This window comes from Eptatretus burgeri, chromosome 7 (genome assembly GCF_056783735.1).
Source record: "Eptatretus burgeri isolate ZD-2024b chromosome 7, Ebu_testis_v1, whole genome shotgun sequence".
NCBI classification, from domain to species: domain Eukaryota; kingdom Metazoa; phylum Chordata; class Myxini; order Myxiniformes; family Myxinidae; genus Eptatretus; species Eptatretus burgeri.
The window spans coordinates 13,783,344-13,809,706 of NC_140967.1; the positions used below are offsets into that span (position 1 = coordinate 13,783,344).

Consider the following 26,363-nt stretch of genomic DNA (forward strand, 5'->3'; position numbering starts at 1 on the left):
CAGGTGGGGTTGACTCAGCCTGTCATCCTTCCGAAGTTGGCAAAATGAGTACCAGCTTGCTGGGATTATTGAGCCATTCGAGTATCCTTTGTTGGAGTGGTGACCCATCCAGGATTGTGCCCAATATCCCAGGAGATCAGTGCCTAATAAAATAAGACGGCATGATTGTGGAATTCCCGAGCACATCGAGGGTTTAACCAGGCACACTGAAGTCTAATATTACATACAGTAGAGCTAAAGTGACGTGTGAATTCTGCGATGAACAATTGATTTGCAAACGAGGGCACTCGGCATGGGATTGGAGGAAATTTTTTGTTCGTTGATAAATACACGGACTTTAAAATTTGGCGGAAAATTGCTGTTATTAAAAATCGTTTGACCAATCAATACCATGTTGTTGTGAGAGTGCCTTTTCAAACGTTATATGCAATTTGATCGATTAAATCAATCCAATTCTCTCCACTCATCCATGTCTTTCAGGATAAGGCAAAGTATATTGATAACTTTGGATGAAATCAGCAAACCAGCTTCTTCTGCTTTTGTGTGGCATGTCTCCGAGTTGTTGGTCTACGACAAGAAGTTTGCTGTTTTTAGCCAGCCGTGGGTCATTGTAGTCAGGTGTTGCAGTTCCTGCCATCCTTCCTCGAGGTGATGTATGGGGCAGTCTTGCACAAGATGACCTACAGTCTGGGGAGGCCACACTCACAGTCAGATGACTCAGCAAGGCTCCAGGAGAACATGTTGTGACGGAACCTGTCAACACCCGTCTGGAGCCGATTAAGGCGACACCATTACTTGCGAGACAGATTACAACCAGAGGGCTTGGAGGAACATGGAACGTGTCACAGATGGCCGCTGTGTTAGTAGGTACACCACTGCTTCATCTTTCACATGCATCACCATTGTTCAGGCCATTGTCTGCTGTGAGAGGTTTGAGCTACTCCAGTAAAGGGCTTGCGACTCTTCAATCTTTGGGGGAAGGAGAGGGGTAGATCTTCTCTTGGCTTGTTGTGCAAGGGATGGCCGGGGTTCTGAGGTGCATTGTGGGTTGCTTGTATAGTGATGGTGCCTTGTCTAGTGTGATGCAAATGGATGTCTGCAAGGACTGGAAGGTTATGGGTGGGAGTGGCAAAGACATTCATTGATGACCCTTAAGGAAGAGTTGAGGTGCACATCTACCTTCTTTGTGTGGAGAAGGTGTGGCGTTTGTGTAGTGGTGTGTTACGCAATTAATACGAGGCATAATTAGAACTGCCACTTTATAACTGCCAGCAGTGATGACCGGGTACCAAGAAATCCCACTTTGATGCAACCCAGCTTTGATTGGACACCTGACCCTGACCCATGACGTTTTTTTATTATTATTCAATTGAATTCAGAATGGGATTAAAATTAATTCAATTCAAATCAAATGGAAGACCAAATAGGTATAGTCCTGCATTGGAGTAATCAGAAGGAATGCAAACAAGCAAAAAGAAAAGATAATGTCATCAGGAGTAACCTGGATAGAATTCACATTTCAGCTGCTACTCCTCGACCGTCAAACCCATCCAGCCATAGCGAAGTGAGCCTTATTCAAAATTATACAAAAAAAAAAAACCCAGATCAAAAAATTAAATAAATCTGGCTGCCAGACCATGTGTCGAATCAAGTTGATATTTAAAACTTTTGTTCCCCATCACTATTAGATCACAATTCTGAAGTTTCATGTCGATTGATTAAGCGGTTCCAGAGAAAACATTATTTAATATTTTTCTTCAATACAATATGGCTGCCAAACCATATGACATTAATTATTCCTAAACAAACTTGCACATGCATGCTTTAGGGAACATTTGTGTGAAGTTTCCCCTCAACCTGTTCAGCCGTTCTGGAGAATAGGATTTTAATGTTTTTGGCTAAATCCAATATGGCTGCCAACCATGTGACCTTTGACATATTTATGAACCTTTTGTTCCTCATAGCTAGATGGTCATATGTTTAAAGTTTCACCTCGATCTGTTCAGCCATTTTGGAGAAGAAGATTTTTGAAGGTTTTAAAAACAAAAAAAAATAATATAGCTGCTGAATCACGTGACTCATGGCATCATCAAAAAACTTTGTGGACAATTTTATCCCTTGATGACAGTCAATTTTCATACTGATCGGATGTAGTGTTCTACATATGCAATTATAATGTCATAACGAAGGCACCTGTGATGTCATAAAAAAAAATCACTCTCATTCCACATGAGGAGTTCATGCTATGTGCCAAGTTTCAAATTTTAACTTGGTGCAGTTTCAGAGATGCAGAGCTCCAATGTTTTCCCGATTTTTAAACATGGCTGCCACACCACGTGACCTATGAAGTCACAATCATCACTAGAACACTCTACATGAGAAGTTTCACTAATGGTGAAAAATTCATCTCAATCTGACAAGCAGTTGCGGAGAAAAACACGAAAAAGTTCTGTGCGGACAAAAGCAAACAAACAAAGACAAACAAACAAACAAACAGACCCAAATGCAATAGCCTCCCCTTCGGCGAGGGTAAAAATGAAAAAAATTGAACATATGCAGTAACGGTTACATCACTCCTGTGTGATGAGTCACATGACGCCATTGCATGAATTCAAACTGCTGCTCGGCATTATTGATGGAATACTGTTGCCATGATGGAGGTGTTGTACATGTCTGCGATGCAAGCCCCTTTCCTTTTTCAAACTTTGTTCGTAGTACGGAAGAAAAACGGGGCAAGTGGTGTCCTGGGAAGGTATGAAATGAAACATGGGACATTTGGTTAAAATACTGGACTCTCCCATAAAATACGGGACACATGGTCAGCTTGTCTAAAGGGCTGGCAGGATGGCATGGAAGTACGTATTCATGCCTCTGGAAGCTGTCTAGCCTGGGTTTGAATCCTGACCAAGCTATAAACGGTCATCGCAGTGTTTCACAGGCAGGGTGATTCTTCATTGTGTGTGCTGTCCCGGATGTTCAACTCATGATATTGGGCTTCTGCGTTTGCTACTTTGCTCTCCACGTCGGTTTAATCTATAGCTGCTTCTTTTATCTCAATCAAAGCTAAGGATTCCACCAGTCTGTATGTAAGATGTAGAAACTGGTGGAAAATATATATTCTGTATTATTTACCTCTGCCACCAAAGGTAGATGGATGTTTTCAACCCTGTCTCTCTATTTGTCTGTCTGTGAGCAGGATATCTCAAAACGTTATGGACAGATTTTAACAAAATTTTGTTGACAGGTGGGTTTAGATTTTGGTGAAGATCCGAATCCAGATCTGGATACGAGTATTTTTTTTTCAAGTGATTCTTCACCATTGAGAAATTGGGACAAAAACTATATATAGCACGATATTTCAAAAGGTTGTGGACGGATTGTGAGAAAAACGTGGCAGATGAGTTTGGTAGGTGACAATAACAAGCCGATTAGATTTTGGTGTAGGTCTGGATGCAGATCCGGCCTATCAGTGGGATACAAAAAAACGTAAACTTTTCAGCCTGCCAGAGGTATGGACTCTACCAAGTGGCGTTATTGTTTCGTCCCGGTGCTGCTGTTTGTGTTTTCGTCCAACTTTCTGTGTTAAATCATACTTTGTTGTGCTGTATTGATGAATCTATGTTCCTGTTGAAGTCTGGTCCACTCCTCTGGAGCTCTGCTGGTCAGCTTTCCCAAAGCCCTTTAACTCTGCTCGTTGGCTTGTGGCTTCTGTTTCTGTTTTTACCCCATGTGCTTCGTTTTCGCTCCTCTTCTCCCAACTATTGTCATTTCTGAGCCTGCAGCTTAATCTTTTTCCCCTCCTCAATCCAAAAAAAGAGATGAAAACAACAATGAACATTTCCTCACTCTCCAACCACCACCTCAAATAACAACAATAACAACACAATGAACTCAATCTGCCAAACCAGTTCATCCTTCATTCTCGACACCATCTCCTTTTCACATGTCAACTTTGAGAATCCTCAGAACTTCTATATGGATACAAACAAACACGACATAATAGTGACTGAAGCTTTTCGTGCTGCACTATTCAGGGTAAATGCAGACAAGGACAAAATGATTCGATTTTGGTGATTAGCCAGATCCCGATCCGACGACTAGAAATTTTTTAAGTGACTCTTCACCATTGAGAGATAGGGCCAAAAACGATATAATATTGTACAGCATGATATTTCAAAAATGTAATGGGCCCGATATGTTCTCTTGGGTCAAGTATTATGTGGTGGAGGTATGCGCTTTACCGAGTTCATTTTGTTTGACTGTTACAAAGGTAGATAGACGAAAAAAATTACCTTAATACTGTGTCCCCATGCTCGCTCAGGACGAGATAGCATACAATCAGCGAAATTCAGAGCCAAAGTACTACAAAACTGCAGGTCCGTGGTCCAATTAACGATCCCATTCATGTTCTGCATTGTTCAAAATATAAAATTAAATTGCATTTCAGTAGTTCCTCGATTTTTAACTCTGTTAAAGTGTGTACGTGAGATCAGATGACACTTTTGGAAAAGCAATGGACCTCATTATGGGTTGGTTTGAGGAATGAGGGACAATGCGCAGGGACTGGTCCTTTGTTTTCACAAGCAGGTTTGGACCTTCTTTCCAGAGTTAGATCTAACTGAACACAACTGGCTCCACTTCCCAATTATCATAGCAGGAGTTCAAGGCAGATGTCATTACATATGTTCTTCATTTGCAATTATATTTTTTCATAGCAATGGGTGGGTGTTTATTGGCTCGAGGTGTATATTGTCATGCGAATGTCTATTGGACAATTTGGTCGTAGTTTGGTCGTATTGGACAATTTGGTCGTAGTTCATGAACTGCTCATCATTTGCGTTACAGGGTCAAAATATTCAATTTTTCAGTTTTCTCTGTGTTGATAGACATCACCAAGCTACATGCACTTGTGTGAAAAAAATTAGCAAAAACCACCAATTAACGGCGAATATGGTATTTTTAATTATTAACTTTAATGGATAATGCATTACAAGGAAAACACATTTTCGCATTTATCTCAAATTCACCCTTTCTGAGTAAATTGGATGTGGATCAGTTATCATTTGGCCGTTTTGGACAATTCAACTGCCAAATGAATCCTGAGAATCTGTTCGATACAAAACTATGCAAAGATATTTACTAAATCTCTTTTAGGAGTTTGTACATATTGGTCAGGGTTTGCTGAATAATAACGAGTTGAATAAACAATTTTGCATCATCCAACAGCAAGTCCGAAGTGTTACTCACCTAAAAAATAACAAAATAGATTAGATTAAAGCTTATTGATTGAAATGAATTCAGTTTATTCCAAATTTGACTCACCACATCCGCCGTCTCCGCCTGTTTACTCCACCCCTGACTTGTATCACTTATTTGCCTGTTACATAAAAACTATTGCATATTTTTTATTTCGGTTTTTTCCCACAATAAACAAGACAAAATTACCTTTCTTCTTAAACTAAGATATCTAGATATCTGTGGTTTTTCTGGTCTGTAGTCAAAGTAGAAAGTGGATGTTTTGAAAAACATGTAACAACTCCGCATTTTTAGGGTTACCAGTTCAAGAACTATGACCATTTCCTCCAATGCCATGCTTCAAAGCATGACAACATCGTTCATTTGATTGCGGAGTTACGCAGTGTTTTTGCAAAGAATAAAAAGTGAAAACTTTTGAAGATGGCGATGAGTATACTCTCATACACACTCATCAAACGCACGTTAAAGCAAGTCACAAATATGCATTTTCTAGATATCTGGAAGGGAAAACACAATAAATGTACTTCAATTAATTAATGGTACATTTGCATAAGCTTTCTCAAACGGAATTATTGTCTTCGATGATAGAAATGTGCAAAGTTTTTAGATCCTCGTGGAGGATCTCTAAGTCTTACTCACATTTTAGTTCTTGTGGACATTTTTGTTTCACAGCCTACAGTTTTTATCGAAACTTCCTGAAACTTGGCATATATATTGTTGTGGTTGAGGAAATTCGCAAACCACCATTCAGGTCCCGTAGGTGAGATATCTCTGTAAGTACATGTGTAGTTAGCCCCAAACCCGTTGTTTAGAGGGAATAAATGTCTTTCATTCAGGCTGCGACCCTTTAAGATAGCCGTTTTTCTGTTCTATCTTTATTTTGAACCAACCACGTCTCAACCGCCATCACACAACAACCACCAACCGCAACGCCGCTTCACAACAACAACAACGCCAACAGCCACGACCTTTACCGTCACGGCTCGCTCCCGTAAACATTGCATCACCGCCATTCCAAGCGTCGCTATGGCCATCACCGCCACTTTAGGCCGTCCACCACCTTCGCCTCTCCTTCTGCGGCCGTTCCCGCGCCGCTTGTGGGCGCCGAGCGTCAGGCTGTCCTGGCCTCATGTGGGACGCGCGCCGAGCCGCAGGTACAAAGTGCGGCCTTTCCGAGGAGAAGTCGGATCAGGAATGATACACGCTCACTTCTGATCCGTCCTATCAGCAAGTGTGGGGCGATTTGGCCCCGCCTCCAGGCGCGTCGGAGTAGAATCGATATATGCAAATTCGAGGATCAGGGGAGGTTCACGCCCACTTTTCCTCCGTCCAATGGGCGAGCGTGGCTCCGCCCCCGAGCTCATCCTGATCCGGAAATTTGCATATGGGTTCTCCTGCCATACTATAAAGCGCCGAGCGCGGGGCGAATTCAGTCAGTTTTGGGCTCGGGCGAGTTGGAGAGGTGTGGCGGCGGCAGAGTGTGGCAGCAGCAGTCAAGACGGGTCTGGAGGAGAGTCAGTCTGTGGAGGTTCGGAGTCTGTCGGGGAGCTGCAGAGAGGGGAAGCCGGGAGCGTGGTCGAGGTCGCAGTGGAGTCGCTCGGCGCGCGACCCAAGCAAGCCAGCTATCCTCTTTCCCCAGAGCATCAACAATTCCCCCCCTTCCCCCCCCCCACGCTGAGATAGTGCGGAAAGGGGGCCCCGTTCCCACCCCATTCCAAGCAGTGCCAACGAAACCTGCGGAGGAGCGCGGAGTTGGGGCACCGCCGCCACATTTGCGGCTCATCACAAGACGGGTAGGCTCCGCCCGGTCTCGCACCCACAGGCCCCGTCTGCCCCCTTGTCATTGAGGGAGGCCTTTTTCTTTTGCTTTTGAGAAAATGTGTTGTCGGCGCCATCTGTAAAGTAAAACTGTGTAAGTGTTGCCATGTGCTCGTGTAGTCGGTAGTAGATCTGCATTGTTGTGTTTCTTTTGTTGCAATTGCTTTTGGTGCATAATTGTTGTAATTGTATATGTGTGCTTTCCGTGTGCCGTGGAATAAATGTGCATTATGTTGAACCGTTTTCCCGTTTCGCTTCGTCTTTTCTTTAATTGAATCTTCATCGTACTTCACGTAAAGGGTTGGTAGTGGGCTTAATACGCCCGATAATTAATCGGAACCGTCGAGGTCGACGATATAACACCGCTCGGTTATCCCGATAGTACGGAACGGGTCGCTTCAGTGGCCCGTGTCCGGAGTCGACCTGCGGCGAGGTGCGATCGCCTGGTCTACCCTCCGTGTGGGTATTTAGGTAGGTCGAATTTGGCGAACAACCCTATCCCACGCGGGGGCCGATTGGCACGATCGTGGTGAGGCCGAAAGGCCCACCCGTGACTAGTTCCCGGCGTTAGTCCGAGAGGGTCACGACAGAATTGTCCGTCCGGTGGGCGACGTTCCGCGATTCGAGTTACATGGCCGCTCGCACGCCGGCGGGCGCGAATTCGCAACAATATGTAAAAATACCCTGCGCAGACAGTAACCATCTCCGATTTTGAAAATTCCTCCAAGAAAAAAAAGTTATGACGTCAAACTATCTCCGCTAATGGAAATCGCCGAAAAAATTATCACAACCTAGGCAAGCTTTTTGAATTCTGTTTGCGTGAATCGAACAGGGCATTAGCAGAAATGAATTACCACACATATGATACATCACTATGACGTCATATCAATTTTTATGACGTCATTCCAATTTTTTGACATTTTTTGTTTCACAACCCAGAATTTTCATCGTATCTTCATGAAACTTGCCATGTTTATGCAGAAAGCCCACGCGCAGGCAGTAACCATCTCCGATTTTGGAAAATCTTCCGAGAAAAAAAGTTGACATCATAATATTGCCGCTAATGGAAATCGCCTATACCATTATTTCCGAAACTAGGCAAGCTGTTTGAATTTTGTTTGCGGGAATCAAGCCGGGCATTAGCACAGATAATTTATCGCAAACCTGATACATCACAATGACGTCATATTCGTTTTTATGCCGTCATCATTAAGAGGACGAGGATCTCAGCTCATTCGAGCTTGTTTTCAACCGTGAAGCATCTGTGACTACGACAGCAATAGCTATGTTTGTGGAATGTGACTGGGCAGTGCAGGGTCTAAAAGGTTTCTTTCAATTTGTTTTGAACTCCTGAAGCACACCATGGGAAAAAATGAATACCATTTAAATGTGGAAATCGTGAATAAGGACTTGTTAAATGTGACTTTAACCCTTTGAACCCAGACGGCCGGTTTACCAGCCGCTATTCAAACCTCCACATACCTGAGTACCCGGCTTGCTGGCCGCTATTCAAACCTCCACATACCTGAGTACCCGGTTTACCAGCTGTTATTCAAAGCTCCACATACCTGAGCACCCGGGTTACCGGCCGCTATTCAAAGCTCCACATACCTGAGCACCTGGTTTACCAGCTGTTATTCAAACCTCCACATACTTGAGCACCCGGGTTACCGGCCGCTATTCAAACCTCCATATACCTGAGCACCCGGTTTACCAGCCATTATTTAAACCTCCACATACCTGCCATAAATAGCGGTTTACCAGCCGCTATTCAAACCTCCACATACCTGAGCACCCGGTTTACCAGCCGCTATTCAAACCTCCACATACCTGAGCACCTGGTTTACCGGCCGCTCTTCAAACCTTCATATATCTGAGCAGCCGGATTTTTCTCCAGGGAGCCTAGGGTGTGAGAGCCGAAAGTCCGAGGAGCTCACAGTTCAAAGGGTTAAATGTGACTTGTTTTTGATAACTCTGCCAATATGACCACTACCGTCAAATAGATTGAGGAGAAGCTGCTGGAAAGAGTGTTTGAGACATAAATGTGATCTGAGGCATCATCATGGAACTCTTCATCTTGGAAAATCTTAAACTGGGAAGATTAAGAAGGTTACTCAGACTGATTTTTGATGGATGAAATCAACAGGACATTGATAAATGTATGCTAACCACCGTGGGAAGCAAGGAGAAGATAACGTTCCAGACGTTAACCTGTCATTCAGAGCAAAAGAGGGCTAACGCGTGAAATGTCAGGTTCTACTTACTTCCCACGGTGGTTAGCATACCTCAATCAATGGCCTGATTTTTTTTTTTTGGTAGATTAGAGGCTCATGGAGTAGCTTCGAGACAGAATTGACGAGGACATAACAGAACAATAATAACAGTGGAAATAAGGGGGTTGGGGGCACACCAACAGCAAGGTATAAAAGGTAGTGGAACAAAATAGAGGGAGAATAAGAGGAGGCCACAGGGGATGAACAAGAAAAATACAGCTGAAAACTTTAATCACAGAAGTGGAAGGGAAAACTGGAGAAGAAGCAGAAATGGAACAAGTATAGATTATCAAGTTTTTCTCGGCTATCCCTCATGCATGCACACAAATCCATCAGACAGCCATTATTTTATCAATTTCTCTTACCTTGCGACCATGGATTGAAGAGAACGTAGATGTCGTTCTTTGGATTGTACTGTGAAAGTGCGACATTTGAATACGTCTTGCTCAGTGTCCACACAAATAAACGAAATCTCCCGGCAGGACAGTCGACACTGGTGCACACGTTGAGCGTCACAATGTCACCCTTCTGCTTTTTTACGACAAATCCCCATGTTGCCTCGTCGCCGTTGCTGGATTCAGTGATTATGTAACGCTTACCATTTCCTGTAGGTGCACATGAAAGGACAAGTTCAATATTTCGATACCATAACTCAGCCATAATATTGTCTCTACTCGTATAAATATTAATTGCGTTTTCCCGGTACAAATTGAAAACCAAAGTGGAGGAAAGTGAACATGTGGTGGGAGCCGTAAAATCTTGGGTTTCCTTTTGACTCTCCAGTTCTTAATTGAAGTCAAAGAAGCCCATCTCACTATAATCATACGGGAATGAAAATAAACCAATATAAATGTTTTGAGATTTGGTATTTTTGTCTTTCGTTGTTTGTGTTGTACCATTCTCATGTAATAATAATAATAATAATAATAATAATATATATATATATATATATATATATATATATATATATATATATATATATATATATATATATATGATATATTGAGGAACCATCTACATTGTGTTGCTGCGATTTTGTTAAGCGAATGATCAGGTTCATTTGGAGCCCTTGGAAGGTTAAATTTATTGTAATCTTGTTTTAGAGCTAGCGTATAAATATCCCCACGGGCTCAGGAACCAGCAGAAAGACACCCGGCACCGGCTGGTGAGAAACAGTGATAGTTCAGCCATCATTGAAGTCTTAGCTTTAACCTGCATGGTATCCACTCAGGTGTGTTTCCATCCTGCAGGGAAGTTGCTGTCCATGCGACAATACCAAAGACTTTAAAAATGGTACATGCTGCTACCCTGCTTGATTCTCAGCATTTAAAGAATCTAAGCTCAGAAAAACACCATGGGTTGGTATCCCAATGAGAAAGGGTGCGGAGGAGGCACAATATTTCTCATGAATTGCCTGGCAGACTGAGGAGAGAAGAGAGATGCTGCTCTGGGAAGTTACATAAATTTCCCCAAGATCATCAGCTGTGTTTTTCTGTAGTCAAATAAAGTGTTGTCTCATGTCTCTGTCTAACAAAAATTTTGACAAGTATGTTGATCACCTCCATTTGCTTTTCTGTCTGCTCACCTTGAATTGCCTACAGGACACAATTTCAAACCGATCTTCACGAAACTTCACCAAATGGTGAAGTTGGTGGCCCGACGGAATCGTATTTATTTTTGAGGTCAAAAGGTCATCATAGGACAAAGGTCAACAACCTTTTTGAATTTCTAAAATCCTCAATTTTTGAGGATCCTCAAAATCCTCAAAAATCCTCAATCAATCTAAAATCAATCAGGGCAGCTCACCGGATGACAGGATTGGGGTAAAGCCTTCGGGATTCCAACTCTTTGATGATAGGAGGGAAACCATCGGATAACCTTCCAGGGTCAGATTGTCATAGTGTGTGCCGAGGCGGTGCTGAGGTGTCGTCCACCAGATGGCGGTCACCTTGGATTAACCTGAGGCATTGCCTTCAGGAGGGTGCCTGGAATGTCCTATCCAAAAGAGAGGATTATCACCTGTCACAATTATCATCGGAGCTCAGGCATTTGAACATTGGTATTGCAGCACTCTCTGAGGTTCGGAGACTGGATAGTGGCGAGATCTTGGTGGGTGGTTACACATACTATTGGTCTAATCGCTCTGATGGTTACCATGACCAAGGAGTTGCGGTAGCTGTGTCCATTAAGCTGACTTCAATGATAACTGAGGTAACACCGGTAAGTGAGCATATAATGAGATGAAGGATTCATCACTCCTTGGGTGTCGTTTCCCTGGTCTCTGTTTATGCTCCGACTGAGGCGAGTGATCTCACCATGAAGGACACATTCTATGCCATGCACGAGTCTGTGGTTGATCAGTGCCCCAGGCGAGATACTCTTCTGGTCTTGGGGGATTTCAATGCATCGACTGGAACTGATGGGGATGGTTATGAGACATGTGTTGGTCCCCATGGGTCTCGAACTGTGAACCAGAATAACACTAAGTTCCTTGACTTTGAAATAAGTCATGGACTTAGGGTGGCTGGTTCATGGTTTCAGCGCCCACAGGCTCATCAATGGACTTAGTATTGCAATGCAGGTGGTGTGGCAAAGGAGATTGAATATATGCTCGTTGATGGTCACTGGAGGATGATAGAGAACTACAGAGTCCATCGGAGTGCTCAGTTCCTCAACACTGACCACAGGCTTGTGGTAGCAATTTGCAGATTAAATCCAGGAGAATGGTACCATCCCGGCCTCAGCTTGATGTTGGCAAGCTCAAGGATGAGAGAGCAGCTGAGGAGTTTGCAAACAGGCTGAGTGGAGATTTGGAGGTCTGGGTGCTTTGGGGAATCCTGAAGAGTTGTTGAGTGCCTTCAAAACCACCGTCTTTCGTGTTACCTGTGGTTGTTTTGGAACTCACTGTCGGGAGAAGAAGAATTTTGTCTGTAAAGGGACAATGGATACCATTGACCAAAGTTGCAGGGTCAGGCTTAATGGCAGAGCTGAGCTGTTCATGGAGTTGAGGCGTAAAACTATACGTGCACTGAGGGTGGACAAGGAGGCCTATGTGTGCAGAATCTGTGAGGGGGTAGAACATCACCTGTGGTTAAGTAATTCCCATCTAATTTACAGGGGAATTGATGCAATGTGTTCCTCTAAGCCCAACGCTGTACTGCAGTTAGAGCGGAGGGTGGAGGGCTCTTGACAGAAGTGAAGGCCCGCTGGGCCGGTTACTTTGAGCGGCTGTACCAGGCTGATCCACCAGCTGTTGAGTTGGATGTCAGGGGTGTTACAATCCCTCTTGCTGACCTTCCAATCAGCTGTGATCCACCTTCGTTTGTGGAAACACAGACTACTGTGAACTAGTTGAAACGGGGTAAATCTTCTGGGATCTGTGGCATCCATGCTGAAGTTCTCAAGGCTGATGGAAATGCTGAACTCGTGTTGTTGCATGCAGATCTGTGCTCTGCCTAGAACACAGGCATCATCCCAACTGACTGGAAGAGAGGCCTTGTTTTCTCTCTCTGAAAGGGAAGGGTGATCGCCAGGACTGCAACAACTATTGAGAAGTGACGCTGCTCTCAGTGCCGGGCAAGGTCTTTGCTTGGATTAGAGTGTTTGCCACCATCTGCTTGATATGGTTTGCCACCATCTGCTTGAGCACCAGCGCACTGAGCAGTCAGGCTTTTCACCAAAGAGGTCAACGATTGGTCATATCCTTGCCCTTCGGGTCCTCACTGAATGCAGACGAGAGTTTCAGCAAGGGCTGCTCACAGCCTATGTTGATCTCTGCAAAGCGTTCAACTCAGTGAATCAGGATGTCCTCTGGAGGATTCTTGGTCTTCGTGGGGTGCCACCAAAACTGAGCAATTTGATGTCAACTTTATTCTGGTACTGAGAGTGCTGAGATGTGGTGGTACCATGTCTGACTTATTTCGAGTTATTTCTAGAGTTTGTCAGGGGTGTGTACTGGTCCACAATCTTTTCAGTGCTTGTCTGGACTGGATTCTGAGGAGGATGTTGGAGAGATCAAGCTGGGGTGCATCATTTGGGAATGTCAAGATCTCTGACCTTGATTTTGCAGATGATGCTGTCATCTTTGCAGAGACTCTGGATATCTTTTGGAGGGACCTCGAGGTGCTGAATGAGGAGTCGGAGCTGCTGGGATTATGGGTTTCCTGGATCAAAAGTGAGATCCAGGCTTTTAATGACATATTGGATGCTGCTATCTTGTCTGTACCCATTTGTGGTGAGGATGTTGATGTCACGGAGAGATTCACTTGCCTTGGCAGTGATATTCATGTCTCTGCTGGCTGTGAACCAGAGGTCAATAGACGTCTGTGTCGGGTCTGGGGAGTCATGGATTCACTGGAAGATGGGATCTGGTGCTGCCATTACCTGTGCGGGAGGACGAAAGTCCGAATGTGCAGGTCCTTGTTGCTTACAGTCTTTCTTTATGGATGTTAGACTTGGACTCCGACCAGGGATGTGAGACAAAAACTTCATTCCTTTGGTACCAGGTCTCTTCGGAGAATCCTTGGTTATCACTGGTCTGACTTTGTGTCCAACGAGCGGTTGCTGAGAGAGACTCAAATGAGATTTGTTGCCTGCATCATCCGTGAGCATCAGCTCTGGCTGTATGGACATGTGGCTCGTTTTCCTGACTCTGATCCTGCTCACTAGATTCTCTCAGTGAGGGAGACTCAGGAGTGGAGGAGGCCAATGGGCCGACCACATGCCTCCTGGTTGCAGCATGTCGATCAGCATCCCAAGGAGATGGAGATGGGCCAGGCATCTGCCTGGGGGATGGCCAGACGGAGGCCCCTTGAGTACCAGCAGAAAGTGGGTGCAGCGACACACTGCTGTGGTGCATGCTCACATACCTGACCTGACCTGAGGAGTGCAGAGCTAGGATTTAGGTGGTAAAAAAAAATGAATATGTCCAGGGGTTCAGAATGGTGGGAGTATAAATATATATAATATGACATAGTGCTGCTCCCAGTGGGGGTGGATTTTCCAAGTTACACCAAAGTTACACAATTATGGGAGGATTTACCACTCTCGAAAATCCATTATTGCACATAAAAGATCAACACCCTTTGCTTAACCGCCCTTCCATGAGCATTAGACCCTGTAAAAATATCGACTGTGGAACGTGAATTGTATGTGTATGGGTGTTCAGACTTGATATTTTATGGTGGCAGAGGTTGGACACGGATTCAGGTGAGGTAAGTCCAGATATACTGAATTTTCAATGTAGATACCACTGTATGGAACACTTTATATTTGGTTAAAATTTTAACCAATTTTAAATTTAAAATGGAACACTATTTTACTTGGAATCTTCTTCTTCTTTCGGCTGCTCCCGTTAGGGGTCGCCACAGCGGATCATCTGTATGATCCGCATAGTGATTTGGCACATGTTTTACACCGGATGCCCTTCCTGACGCAACCCTGGTCGCCTCTTACGACACAGGGATATGGTACACCTATTTTAACCAGGGTATACACCGGCCCAGCAGACTGGTACTCATTTCGCCGACCTCGGAAGGATGACAGGCTGAGTCAACCCCCTGGTGTATTAATTCAGTGGCCCAACGGGCTTGAACTCAGGACCTTTTGGATCCCAAGCCGCTGCCCTAACCACTGCGCCAACACCAGGCTTTTTACTTGGAATATGATATGCATTTGCTTGATAAAGCAACATCTTTAAGAATATTACAATATGTCAGAGATGTAGAAACTTAACTGTCAGAGAGACAAAATAGTTTTACTTCCTTGCCCAACATAATATAAATGCAGGTTTGCTTACCATTCATTTCCAGCACAATGATTTCAGAGTTTTGATCGAATCTTCTGCTAAATGTCACCTTGATCTTGAAAGATTGCCCTCTCCGTACAATCAGCTCATCATATTCATATTTGGAGGTATTGTGCCCCATTTTGTTCACACCATTGCGGTCACTGAGGAGGTCAATTTTGACCACCTCCAGTTTGTTTCCTGAGAAGCACACATAACAGGTTTAAACATGTAAAAACTTTCTCACTTCTCTAATACATACAAATCATATCACTCCTTCTGCCATTTAATGTCATTGGACAATTTTTGAAATAATAGTTAAGAGACTTTATGAAGATGAATTTCCAAAGGATACGATTGTCACCCTCTCGGATAACATGTAAATGACGATGCTTCCTTCTTGTTGTCAAAATTATATAATAGTCGTGCCCAAAAAGGTCTTACAACTGCACAGCCAAACGGCATAGGATGTATTACTCTGTTTGCAATAAATGTAGTACAAAGTATATGGGGAAGAGGACAACATAAGACTCACTCGATGATGGACAACAGCTTTACGAATGGCTTCATTCAGCAACAGCAAATCCAAACACATTTGTGAGGAAAACAAAAAAAATTGTCATCTCAAAGAAATGCTCCATCGAAATCTTTTCGGAAAGAAAATGTGTTGACATTTGCTTCCTTCGGCCTCAGTCGCATTTGGCACGGCGGGGCCGTAGGGTCTACAAAATCTAGGGCCACTAGCAATTATAGGGCGGCTGCAGTATTTCCACGGTCACACAATGTCGCAGTCACATATGTTTTTATTTTTCGGGGAGCCGCACGGCGTGTTTAGAAATTGTGGAGACCGAAAACGTAGGGGTCTTTGATTTGATGTCGCACGGTGACCTTAGGGCGTCCCTGCAGCGGCCATATAATTTTCAAGGCAGACACAAGGTAGCCTCAAGGTGCCCGCAAGGTGACCGCAGGGGGCCCTAAGGCGAACGTGCAGCCAGACGGACGGTAACGAGTGGGTATATATATATATATATATATATATATATATATATATATATATATATATATATATATATATATATATATATATATATATATATATATATATATATATATATATATATACCAGTTCTTTTTTTACTGAAATAAAAATATAACAGTTCCGAATATACCAGTATATATATATATATATATATATATATATATATATATATATATATATATATATATATATATATATATATATATATATATATATATATATATATATATCTCTGAATATACCAGTTTGGAGTATAGGCAAACACCTATACTCCGATCTCTAGCGGTAGCGCACGGTGGACGCACGGTCGGTGCAGACTGCCACGGAGGCCGTACGTAGGACGCACGTCAGGCATAGGGGAACCGTGCGTCGACCCTGCGTTGCCCGCAGGTAGTCACACAGACCGCAAGGCCACCGTACGTTGAACACAGGGACGCCTTAGGACTACCTACGGCAACTGTGGAAATAGTGCGGCCGCCGTAATTTTTGGGGGTTGGCAAAATTCATTTTTCATTGATAAGAGCCTACGGCAGCCGCACGAATAACGCAAGCCCACCGTACGCCCTACGTACGGTCGACGTGGAACATCTATGTCATGGCTACGGCTTGTCGAATTGCTACGGCCAACATAGAAATGAAAAAAGTTATAACGACGCGCTTTAATTCCACAGCGACCCGTACGGCCTGTAAAAGATAGCCATACTGCGAAGGGCCACCCTGGGGCCACCGCAGAAACTCTGCGGCTGCCGCACGTTTCTGTCAATTCAGGGGGGGGGGGTACGGCCGCCGCATCCTAGCCATAGAGCAAATGTGACTTAGGCCTTAAGCTTGAGTCACATTTGCTCTACGGCTAGCATACGGCGGCCGTACCCCCCCCCCTGAATTGACAGAAACGTGAGGTGGCCTCAGGGTGGCTCTACGCCGTATGGCTATCTTTTACAGGCCGTAGGGGTCGCCGTAGAATTAAAGCACAGAGTTATAACTTTATTCATTTCTAGGTTGACCGTAGCAATTCAACAAGCTGTAGCCATGACATAGATGTTCCAGGTCGACCATACGTAGGGCGTACGGTGGGCTTGTGTTATTTGTGTGGCTGCCGTAAGCTCTTATCAATGAAAAATGAATTTTGCCAACCCCCAAAAAATTACGAAAAAAAATTACGTTCTCTTTAGGGCCGCCCTGAGGCCACCTCAGAAACTCTGCGGCCGCCGCACGTTTCTGTCAATTCAGAGGGCGTACGGCTGCCATATCCTCGCCGTAGAGCAAATGTGACTTAGGCCAAAATACGCCGTGCGGCTCCCCGAAAAACAAAAACATGTGACTGCTACATTGTGTGACCGTGGAAATACTGCGGCTGCCGTATAATTGCTAGTGGCCGTAGATTTTGGAGACCCCACGGCTGCCGTGGCAAATGTGACTTTGGCCTAATCAACCATTTTGTTGGAGTGCTTGCCTGAGTGATTAATCGTGGTGGGCAGAATCAATTCCAAAGCATTAGATTCTTGATTCCAACCATGGAATTGAAAGGAATCGAGTGGTGAACTGAAATTGATGTTGATTCCGAGTCATTCCTACATCCAAGAAACAAGCGTTGTTTTGGGGGGAAAATTTTTTGACCCTGTTAGGCAAGATCCAGTTACACATGGCCTGCTAATGTATTAATTGAAAAGGAACACACCCCTGGGGCATCCCGCTTGCAATATAGCAGCAAAAGTAAGTCACTTACAAACTAAACTCGCCCCAACGGCGTTCCTTTTCAAAGAATAGCAAGGCATTTAAAGTTAGCCGGTAAAGTGTACTGATTGCTTTGCTGATGGATGGGTTGGCAATGCATCGACTGATAAGTGATAAGTATTTGATTGTTAAAGTTTTGACAAGATGTCATTCAAAAAGCCAGAAGTTCAGTTTGGAACTATTTTGGGAAGGTTAAAGAAGACAGTTCAAAAGTTGCACACTCACTTTGTTGAAGAGACATTGCTCATCACTAATATTTCCAAGATGCTAAAACATTTGATGAGCCAAACACCAGTGAGAGTCCCTATTCGTGATGGATGAGAACGCAGATTCAAAGAAACCAAAGTCTGCAACAGCAACAAGTTAACTTTCACAACCGAGGATTGAAAGCACTTTCGGGCCGGAATACTGCATTACCTTCCTCTCCCCTCACACTGCCTTCCCTTCTCCTCCCCTCACACTACCTTCCCCTCCCCTTCACTCAGACTGTCTCTCCATCCCCTCATGTTGCCTTCCCATTCCCTCCTCTCATGGTGCCTTCCCTTCACCTCATGCTGCCTTCTCTTCCTCTCCCCTCATGATAACCTCCTCCCAAACCCGCTCCTCCACGATACAACTCTCCAGAGGTCGAGGAGAGGAAGAGGTGTTAAAGAATGTGTGAATTGGACGAATGCTGCTAAGATCAATTTTGCAGTCTAAATTTTGAAATTTGGCTCAAGTTAAGAGATTCTAGAGCTCATCACATTTTAGTTGTAATACGTGTGTGGAAATTAAATAAAGGCACAAACACTGGTGCAGATTTTTCGACAATTGAAGGAAAATGCCCTTCCTTCCCTTCCCCTCCCCTCAAACTCACCTCCTCCCAAAGCCCCTCCCCCCTTCACCCCCTCCCCCCATGGATGTCTTCAGGCAGTGTTTAGCATGGCCCGTTTTACCATGCTGTTTTAACGTACCCCATTTTGTTCAATCCTGTACTAATGCCAACAGATGGGACCATTCGCCAATCTCTCGCTTTCCCTCAAGTTCCCCTACCAAATGCAAGTTGAGAGCCCCTCCCCCGTTTTTCCCCAACCAAACGCAAGTCCAGAACACCCCACTTCGCCTCCCCATTTTCCCCCTTCTTTACTCTCTCCCCCATCATCCTCCCTCCCATCCCCGCCCCTTTCTGGAGTGTATAGCAATGTGTGGTGAGACATCACTCTCCCCCTTCCTCAGTCTCCCCCCCCTCTTTTTATCTCCCCTCTTCCTCACCTTCTCCTTGCTCCCCCTCCCCACTTCACTCTCTCACACCTCCTCTCTTTCTCTCTCCCCCACCCATAATACTCCCATCATCGAAGTGACAGGTTGTATTTTCTAGTTGTTAATACATCAACCAAGTATCAGGATCAACCGTGAATAGCTCGTCTGTAAAGAATTTGAAGAGTAACTAGAATAGCACTTGGGAGAGTACATACCTCCACCAGGCAGAACAGTTTACGTTTTGTAGCCTATTGATCGGCTGAATCTGCATCCATACCTCAACTAAATTCTCATCAGCTTGTTCGTTACTCCCAGACCTGACCTGACCTGACTGGGATTCGATTTGTCACCTATCGCTTTGTGGTAAGGTCCACAAATTTTTGAGATATCCTGCTCAAAGGGAGTCCACAGCCACAACTGGATTGAACGTTTCGTCATCACTTGGCACAACTTTTTGAAGTACTAGTGGGCTCGTTGATCCATTTAACCAAATATGATTTGGTCTTTCCGGCCTTTTAGCATACCTGCCTGCTGTGCTGCTTGAGCATTAGCTTGTCTTTTAAACCTAGCCCAGATGTGCTTGGGCCAGGGCAGTGATTATACGTTCAGTTCATTGTTATTATTGAAAAATTATGCTATTATTATTGTTGCTAATATTATTATTATTAATTAATATATGCTTTGTTACAATGTTATCAAAGTTTTTCTTCTTTATTTTGTAATTAGAATGCCATGCAGTGGAAGGACCGATTAAGCTGCTCTTTATACCTGAACATGGCATGCGTTTAAAACATGTGAATTCTTCTGGGTTCTTTGTAGTTAATTGGCCTAATCAACTCAGCAGATCATGCGGATTATTTTGGTGTATCACATTTCACATCAGAAAGCTCCAGTAGAACTTCACAAAAAAACATCACACACACACACACACACACACACACACACACACACACACACACACACACACATACACACACACACACACACACACACACACACACACACACACACACACACACACACACACACACACCTCGTCCATTTAGAGTAGACTAACAGGCGTACCCGGCATTGCCTGGTGTTACCCGGTCAATTTTTATTTGTGGGGGATTGAAACACTTCCCTACACCCATTAAGAAATGGGGTCGGGGATCATTTAATATTCCCTTTCACATAGCTAGAAAGTCTTAGGCACTATGCCGCAATTTAAAAATGGCCCGTCACAGTCACCTGTCCAACTCACAATCCCATGATATTTGCGGAAACTCCGTGGCAATGCAACTGTCAAGTGACCAAGAGACACAAAGGCAAGAGGTAACAAAATCAACTTCTTACATAGCGAGATGTACTGTGCTGTACAGGGTGGTTACAAAGCCCCATTACCCCCCCCCCCACACTAAATCATCATATACCCTGGTACATTTCGTATCTTCGTGTCGTGTCGATGCTAATATTTAGATTTTTATGACAATAAAATACATTTATACCTCTTGTGTGGTCATTATATTAATTTTTCAGGTGCTGCAGAGGGGATAACGGGACTTTGTAAACACCCTGTAGATTTATTGGTGACAAGGCATTGTAAAAGTGTTACCTTATAAGTGGAATTTGATGCTATTTGTGAATGGATGCTTGTGAATGTGTCTTAGATGTTTCTGGGTTAATTTTGCCCCCGATCAATAAATATGGGGCTGTTTATGAACAAGAAGAAGATGTACCGCCAACTTTGACCACTTCCAGAAGAAGTTTATATATATATTTCAATGACTGGTAATGTTTTATTTATATATTAATGTGTATGTGTATTGTACTTGAATACAAATATCATTAATCAAAAAGGCTTAGACACACACTATCAAGCGAGTTTTTTTTATCCCCACCCCAAAAAATCGACCTTTTTTGGGTTTTTTTTCAAATATTTCAATTTTTTGTGTAAGACACTCTGGCACACACTGATGAACCTCAGAAAGTTTGACGAAGATCCGTTCAGCCATCTCTGAGAAAAATGGTGACAGACACACAGACAAATGGCTCTCTTATCATGTCGATCATACTATGTATCGTTTTTGACCCCACCTCTAAATGGTGAAGAATCTCTTGAAAAATTAAAAACATTCTCATATCCGGATCCAGATCCGGATCTTCACCAAAATTGAAACAATTCTTCCTAGTCACACACCCAACATGTCCTGTTAAATTTCGTCCAAATCCTTCCATAACTTTTTCAGATATCCTGCTCACAGACAGACAGACAAACAAACAGACAGGGATGAAAACGTAACCTCCGTCCACCTTCGGTAGCAGAGGTTTCAAAAAAAAAAGTTTTTTCAAATATGTCATGAAATGATCCAACACTTGGAATATCTCTTTCGATTCTAGAAAATCTTCTACTCTAACTCTACATCTCCAAAAGGACCATCTGGCAAACCCTCCCATCTACTTCCTTGACAAACCGCTTAAAGAAGTTCAGTCAATCCCTCAAAATTTTAGACTTCACTATCATCCACATTCACTCTTTTGCAAACCACCTATCATACTTGACTTCCAAAAAAACCCCATTAGCTTAGAATTGTTCATATTTATTCTTTCAAAGAAACTTGCTCTCCCTAATGCACAGATTTATCCCCTCTCGTGTTCAGTTGTCTTACCCTTCCTCCCGCCCTTGGTTTACTGAAGCTTGTGGCGAGGCAGTTGTCCTGAAAGAACTTGCATTTGCCTCATGGAAAGCAAACCCAACTGAGGGCAATCTCAGTTCTTTCCACAAAGCTCGGAACAAGTGTGTATCTACCCTCAGGAGAGCCAGAAAACAACATCTTTCTCATCTCAAGTCTGAACTCTCAAACCTCTCTCCCTCCTCAAAATCCTGGTGGCGTTTAATCAAATCTGTTTCTGGTGTATGTTCCCCCTCCATCCCCTCCCTTACCTCAAATAGCCGCACTGCTGATTCCACACGTGATAAAGCTGAATGTCTAAACTCGGTGTTTGCAGCTAAATCTTGTGTCCTAAACCCATCACTATCTCTACCCAGTTTACCCAGTCGCACCCAACTGTCCCTGGACTCTGTATCCTTTTCTCCTGACAAGGTGGAGAGCTTGCTTTCAAACCTCGAGTCAGATTCTGCAACCGGTCCAGACGGCATCAGCCCACGTGTCCTCAAAGCCTGCTCTTCTGCTCTTGCTCACCCTCTCTCTGTTCTATTCACCCTCTCATTTGCCCAAGGTCATCTGCCATCTGCTTGGAAATCAGCTAACATCACTGCCCTGCATAAAAAAGGTGCAAAAACAGATCCCTGTAACTACAGACCAATCAGCCTTCTCCCAATCATCAGCAAGGTGATGGAATCCATCATCGCTTCAGACATGAAATCCTTCCTCTTCTCCAATGGCTTGATTTCCAATCATCAATTTGGTTTCAGACGAGGTCACTCTACCCTGGATATGCTGCTTCTGCTCTCCCATCAATGGATGGAGGTCCTCAATGCCAGACAGGAAATCCGAGCCGTATCCCTGGACATATCACGTGCTTTTGACACAGTCTGGCACCCTGCCCTACTCACCAAACTCTCTTCCCATGGTATTCAAGGCCATCTCTACTCATGGCTCGCAGACTTCCTCTCCTGTCACAGTCAACGTGTGGCCCTAAATGGAGTTATTTCATCCCCTCTTCCTGTGCATGCTGGAGTTCCTCAAGGTAGCGTTCTGGGCCCTGTTCTTTTTCTGGTTTTCATCAATGATCTCTCGGACTCTCTGGAAAATCCTCTATTTCTCTTTGCCGACGACTCCACCCTCTGCCGTACCATCTGTCATCCCTCAGACCGGCAAGCAGCAGCTTCTTCGCTCACTGCAGATCTGGATAAAATCACAAACTGGTCCAACACGTGGAACATGTCTTTCAATCCAGACAAATCTCACACTCTCACTATGTCTCTTCGAAAGGACCATTTACAACCCCCCCCCCCATCCACTTTCTCAACAATCCTCTGGAAGAAGTCTTTTCTTTCAAGCTTCTAGGTCTCACTATCTGCCATGACCTTTCCTGGGAAAGTCACATTTCCAACCTCGCCTCAAAAGCCAGTCGCCGACTGGGAATCCTCCATCGTGCTAAGTCCTTCCTCGACCCTCTTGAGCTCCTGACCACTTACAAAGCTTTTGTCCGTAGCCTGATGGAGTACTGCTCTCCCCTCTGGGCTGGTGCTCCTGCCTCCCACCTTTCTCGGCTTCACGCTGTCGAAACCAGGGCATTTAAGATCATCGGCATTTCCCGCAATGAAGCTGAGTCTTTGGGCCTCTCACTCAATCACCGCAGGTTGGTCGGTGGTCTTTCTGTCTTCTACCGACTCCTCTCCAGCCTTGCCCCCTGCTCTCTCTCTGCGATTTGTCCCCACCACATTTCCACAGGGCGCTCAAGGTCCGCCAACCACCCCCTTCTGGTAAAACTACCAAAATCACGAATCACTGCTCATCTTCACTCTTTCATTCCTCTTTTTTCCCGCCTTTGGAATAAACTTCCTCACTCTATTCTTTCCCATTCTTCCCTCCAGGCTTTCAAAACAGCTGTTCACCACCACCTCTTATCTTCCCCCATCCAAATCCTCGATCTTTTCTACCCCCGATAATCCACCAAAGCCCACTTCCTTCATTTCTCCTGCTTTCCTTCCTGAAAGTCCCTGAAATGTCCATCTTCTCTTTGCCATGTTCCCTGTCCCATCCCCATCCCTCTCCCTTCCACAGTTCACCTAATGTGTCTGTTCCCCACTGTTTTGTCCCTTCCACTCCCGCCCCTCTTGTCTCATGCCTCCTTGCTGTGAGTTGTGTGTTAGCTCTCATACTAGCCTCGACCAAGGTATACAAAAAAAAAAAAAAATATATGCTGAGACAAAATGCTTCTCCAACCACTTGATATAACAAATATGCATTGCACCAATAACACCATTGTTTGAGGCCAATTTCCTCTTTGCCTTTGCTTTTTTTTTAACTCATCCATAGAAAATGAATTGAAATGGACAAGGAATTACGATAAAATTACGACGACATAAATGCCATGCATTACTTACAGTACATATCTTAGTCCTGAAAAGTAATGCAAGAACACACACAATGACAGGTCTGGCAAAATATAGACTCAACATCCTTCAGCACATAACCTTTTCATATTCTTTAGTTTTTTTCCCCTTCATAGTTTATAACCATTCTCAGATACACTATAATCAATACTCAGCAATATCTTAACATTTGTTTCGTTCATATTCATCTGTGCAATCTCATGTTATACTGAATAATGTAAAAGCAATGCATATTCTTCACCAAGATCCAAAAGTCGAAACCTGAAGCACTAAAGGATTTTTTTTAATTTTTTTTAATTTTTACATTCGCTTGGATTGTTGGATTAACATTTAGCGAAAATCAAGTACAAGAACAGAAGACACAATGCGAATAATACATCGGATTCTAACAATGTGATCTCTGCATCGTGAGCAAAGTGCTTCGAACTGCTGCGACTTGAGCCTTTGGATAATTTTTACAGTTGCAAAAAAGTACAATTTAAATTCACTCTTTGGTTTCAATTTGTTTTTACACTTTGCACAACATGTATCAATGACTTGCAATCACAGACACATCTGTAAATGGCACTCACCAGTGTAAAAGGACATTTTCTTTGCTTGATTTTGAAGAAAAAGTAACTTGACTGGCTCCTTCACTTTGCCTCTGATAAACTGACTTAGCACCTCAAATATATAGTGCCAAACCAACACTGGGATGGATTAAGCCCAAGCCGGGATTTCCATTCCAACGCCCAAAGGCAAAAGCTATCTTCAACCACACCCACAGTGTCCTTGGTAAAATCATCACAAATTTGACATGGTGATACTATCGGCTTTACAAAGATCAGTTTAGACAGTGGTGTGTCGAAATTGTGTTAATTTTTAGACGGATTCGTCAAATCCCTTGTTGTCATGCAGTTGTTTTTTATCCTTATGTCTTCAAAAGAAATCTGATCACATTGCTTCTCAAATAATTTTTTACTGCAATTTTCAACCATGTCGACACCAGAGGTAGGGAAGTGCATGCCAATAATGATACCTTATAAAATGAGACAATTATTTCGATAAACGAAACACAATAATCACAGTCCAAAACCAGATAAAGTCTTAGTTTGAAAACTTCACTTTCTTAATGCACAACTAACTTGTGCTATGGCCGAAGTAAACAAATTAATATCACAGATGGTCTCTGGTTACAAAGGGGAGTAACATGATGGTTGATTAGTAAGTCTTTGGCCTACAATAAAGGAAGTAAAATATAATAGGAGTAATTTTTCAGTTAAAATCTTTAAATTGTAGGAAAAGTCAATTTAGCAGAATATTGGCAGTCTGGCCACAAACGTACTATTGACTCAATGCACTTGACCATCTCAAATCTGGTGTCTCCAAGCATCAAGTTTCAACAAAGCAGCAATCTCTTTACTTGAAATAAGGAACGATGAGACAGCTTCAAATTTAGCATTCTTCAATCTGGCACAACTACAAACAAAAATTACCCTTTGCCTTTGGACTTGGCCATTTTATTTGTACGAGCATTCTTCATTTAATTGCAATCGTCATTGTCTTCTTCGAGCTCTTCCAGCAGAACTCCGTCTTCCTCCTCAACAGCATGATAATAGAAAAATAATTTCATGTATTTTTTTCATACATACATCAATATTTCAATAGATTAGAAAGAATGTGCATGGATTCACAAAGTAATTATTGTATTTTCATAATATGATTTGTATAATTATGATTGTAAAGTATGATTTGTACAATTATGATTTGTATAATTATGATGTAATATGATTGTAAAGAAAATATATATATAATTACCATAAGTGAGAATCAGCTGTGCTGGTCTTTGGAATCAGACAAATATTGGCAGCTTGTTTCAGACTACGAGCTGCTGACAGCATCATCATCTACGTCATTATGTACTTGATCCAAACTTCCAGCTATGATTGTCAAAATCGCAACAATTTATTCTCCCAATTCACCAGTCAGTATCCACACATCCGGTTTTTTGCATGTCGAGTTTCTTCTCACGAACCAGTGCCTTTGCCTTCATCTTCATCCTCCTCCAGAGTTCTCAGAGGTTGCTGGCAGAAGATTTTGTGCACTCTAGAAAATGGGCTGTCATCATTTTTGAAATATCTTCCCATGCGAGCTGCTTTTTAGCTCACCTGGAACGTA

At 43.4% G+C, this 26,363-nt stretch overlaps 1 protein-coding gene across 1 annotated transcript in view; it reads right to left on the reverse strand.

Annotated features, from left to right (window-relative positions):
• LOC147022708 (protein-glutamine gamma-glutamyltransferase K-like) overlaps positions 1–24,922 on the reverse strand; it is a 51,816-nt gene extending 26,894 nt beyond the window's left edge. The window contains exons 1-3 of the mRNA XM_085887504.1: positions 24,779–24,922; positions 15,145–15,333; positions 9,713–9,952 (exon numbers count right to left, since the gene is read on the reverse strand). Of these exons, the coding sequence (XP_085743630.1) occupies positions 9,713–9,952; positions 15,145–15,333; positions 24,779–24,794 (445 nt within the window). The 5' untranslated portion in view covers positions 24,795–24,922. The remainder of the gene's footprint in view (positions 1–9,712; positions 9,953–15,144; positions 15,334–24,778) is intronic.
• Positions 24,923–26,363: the final 1,441 nt, after the last annotated feature.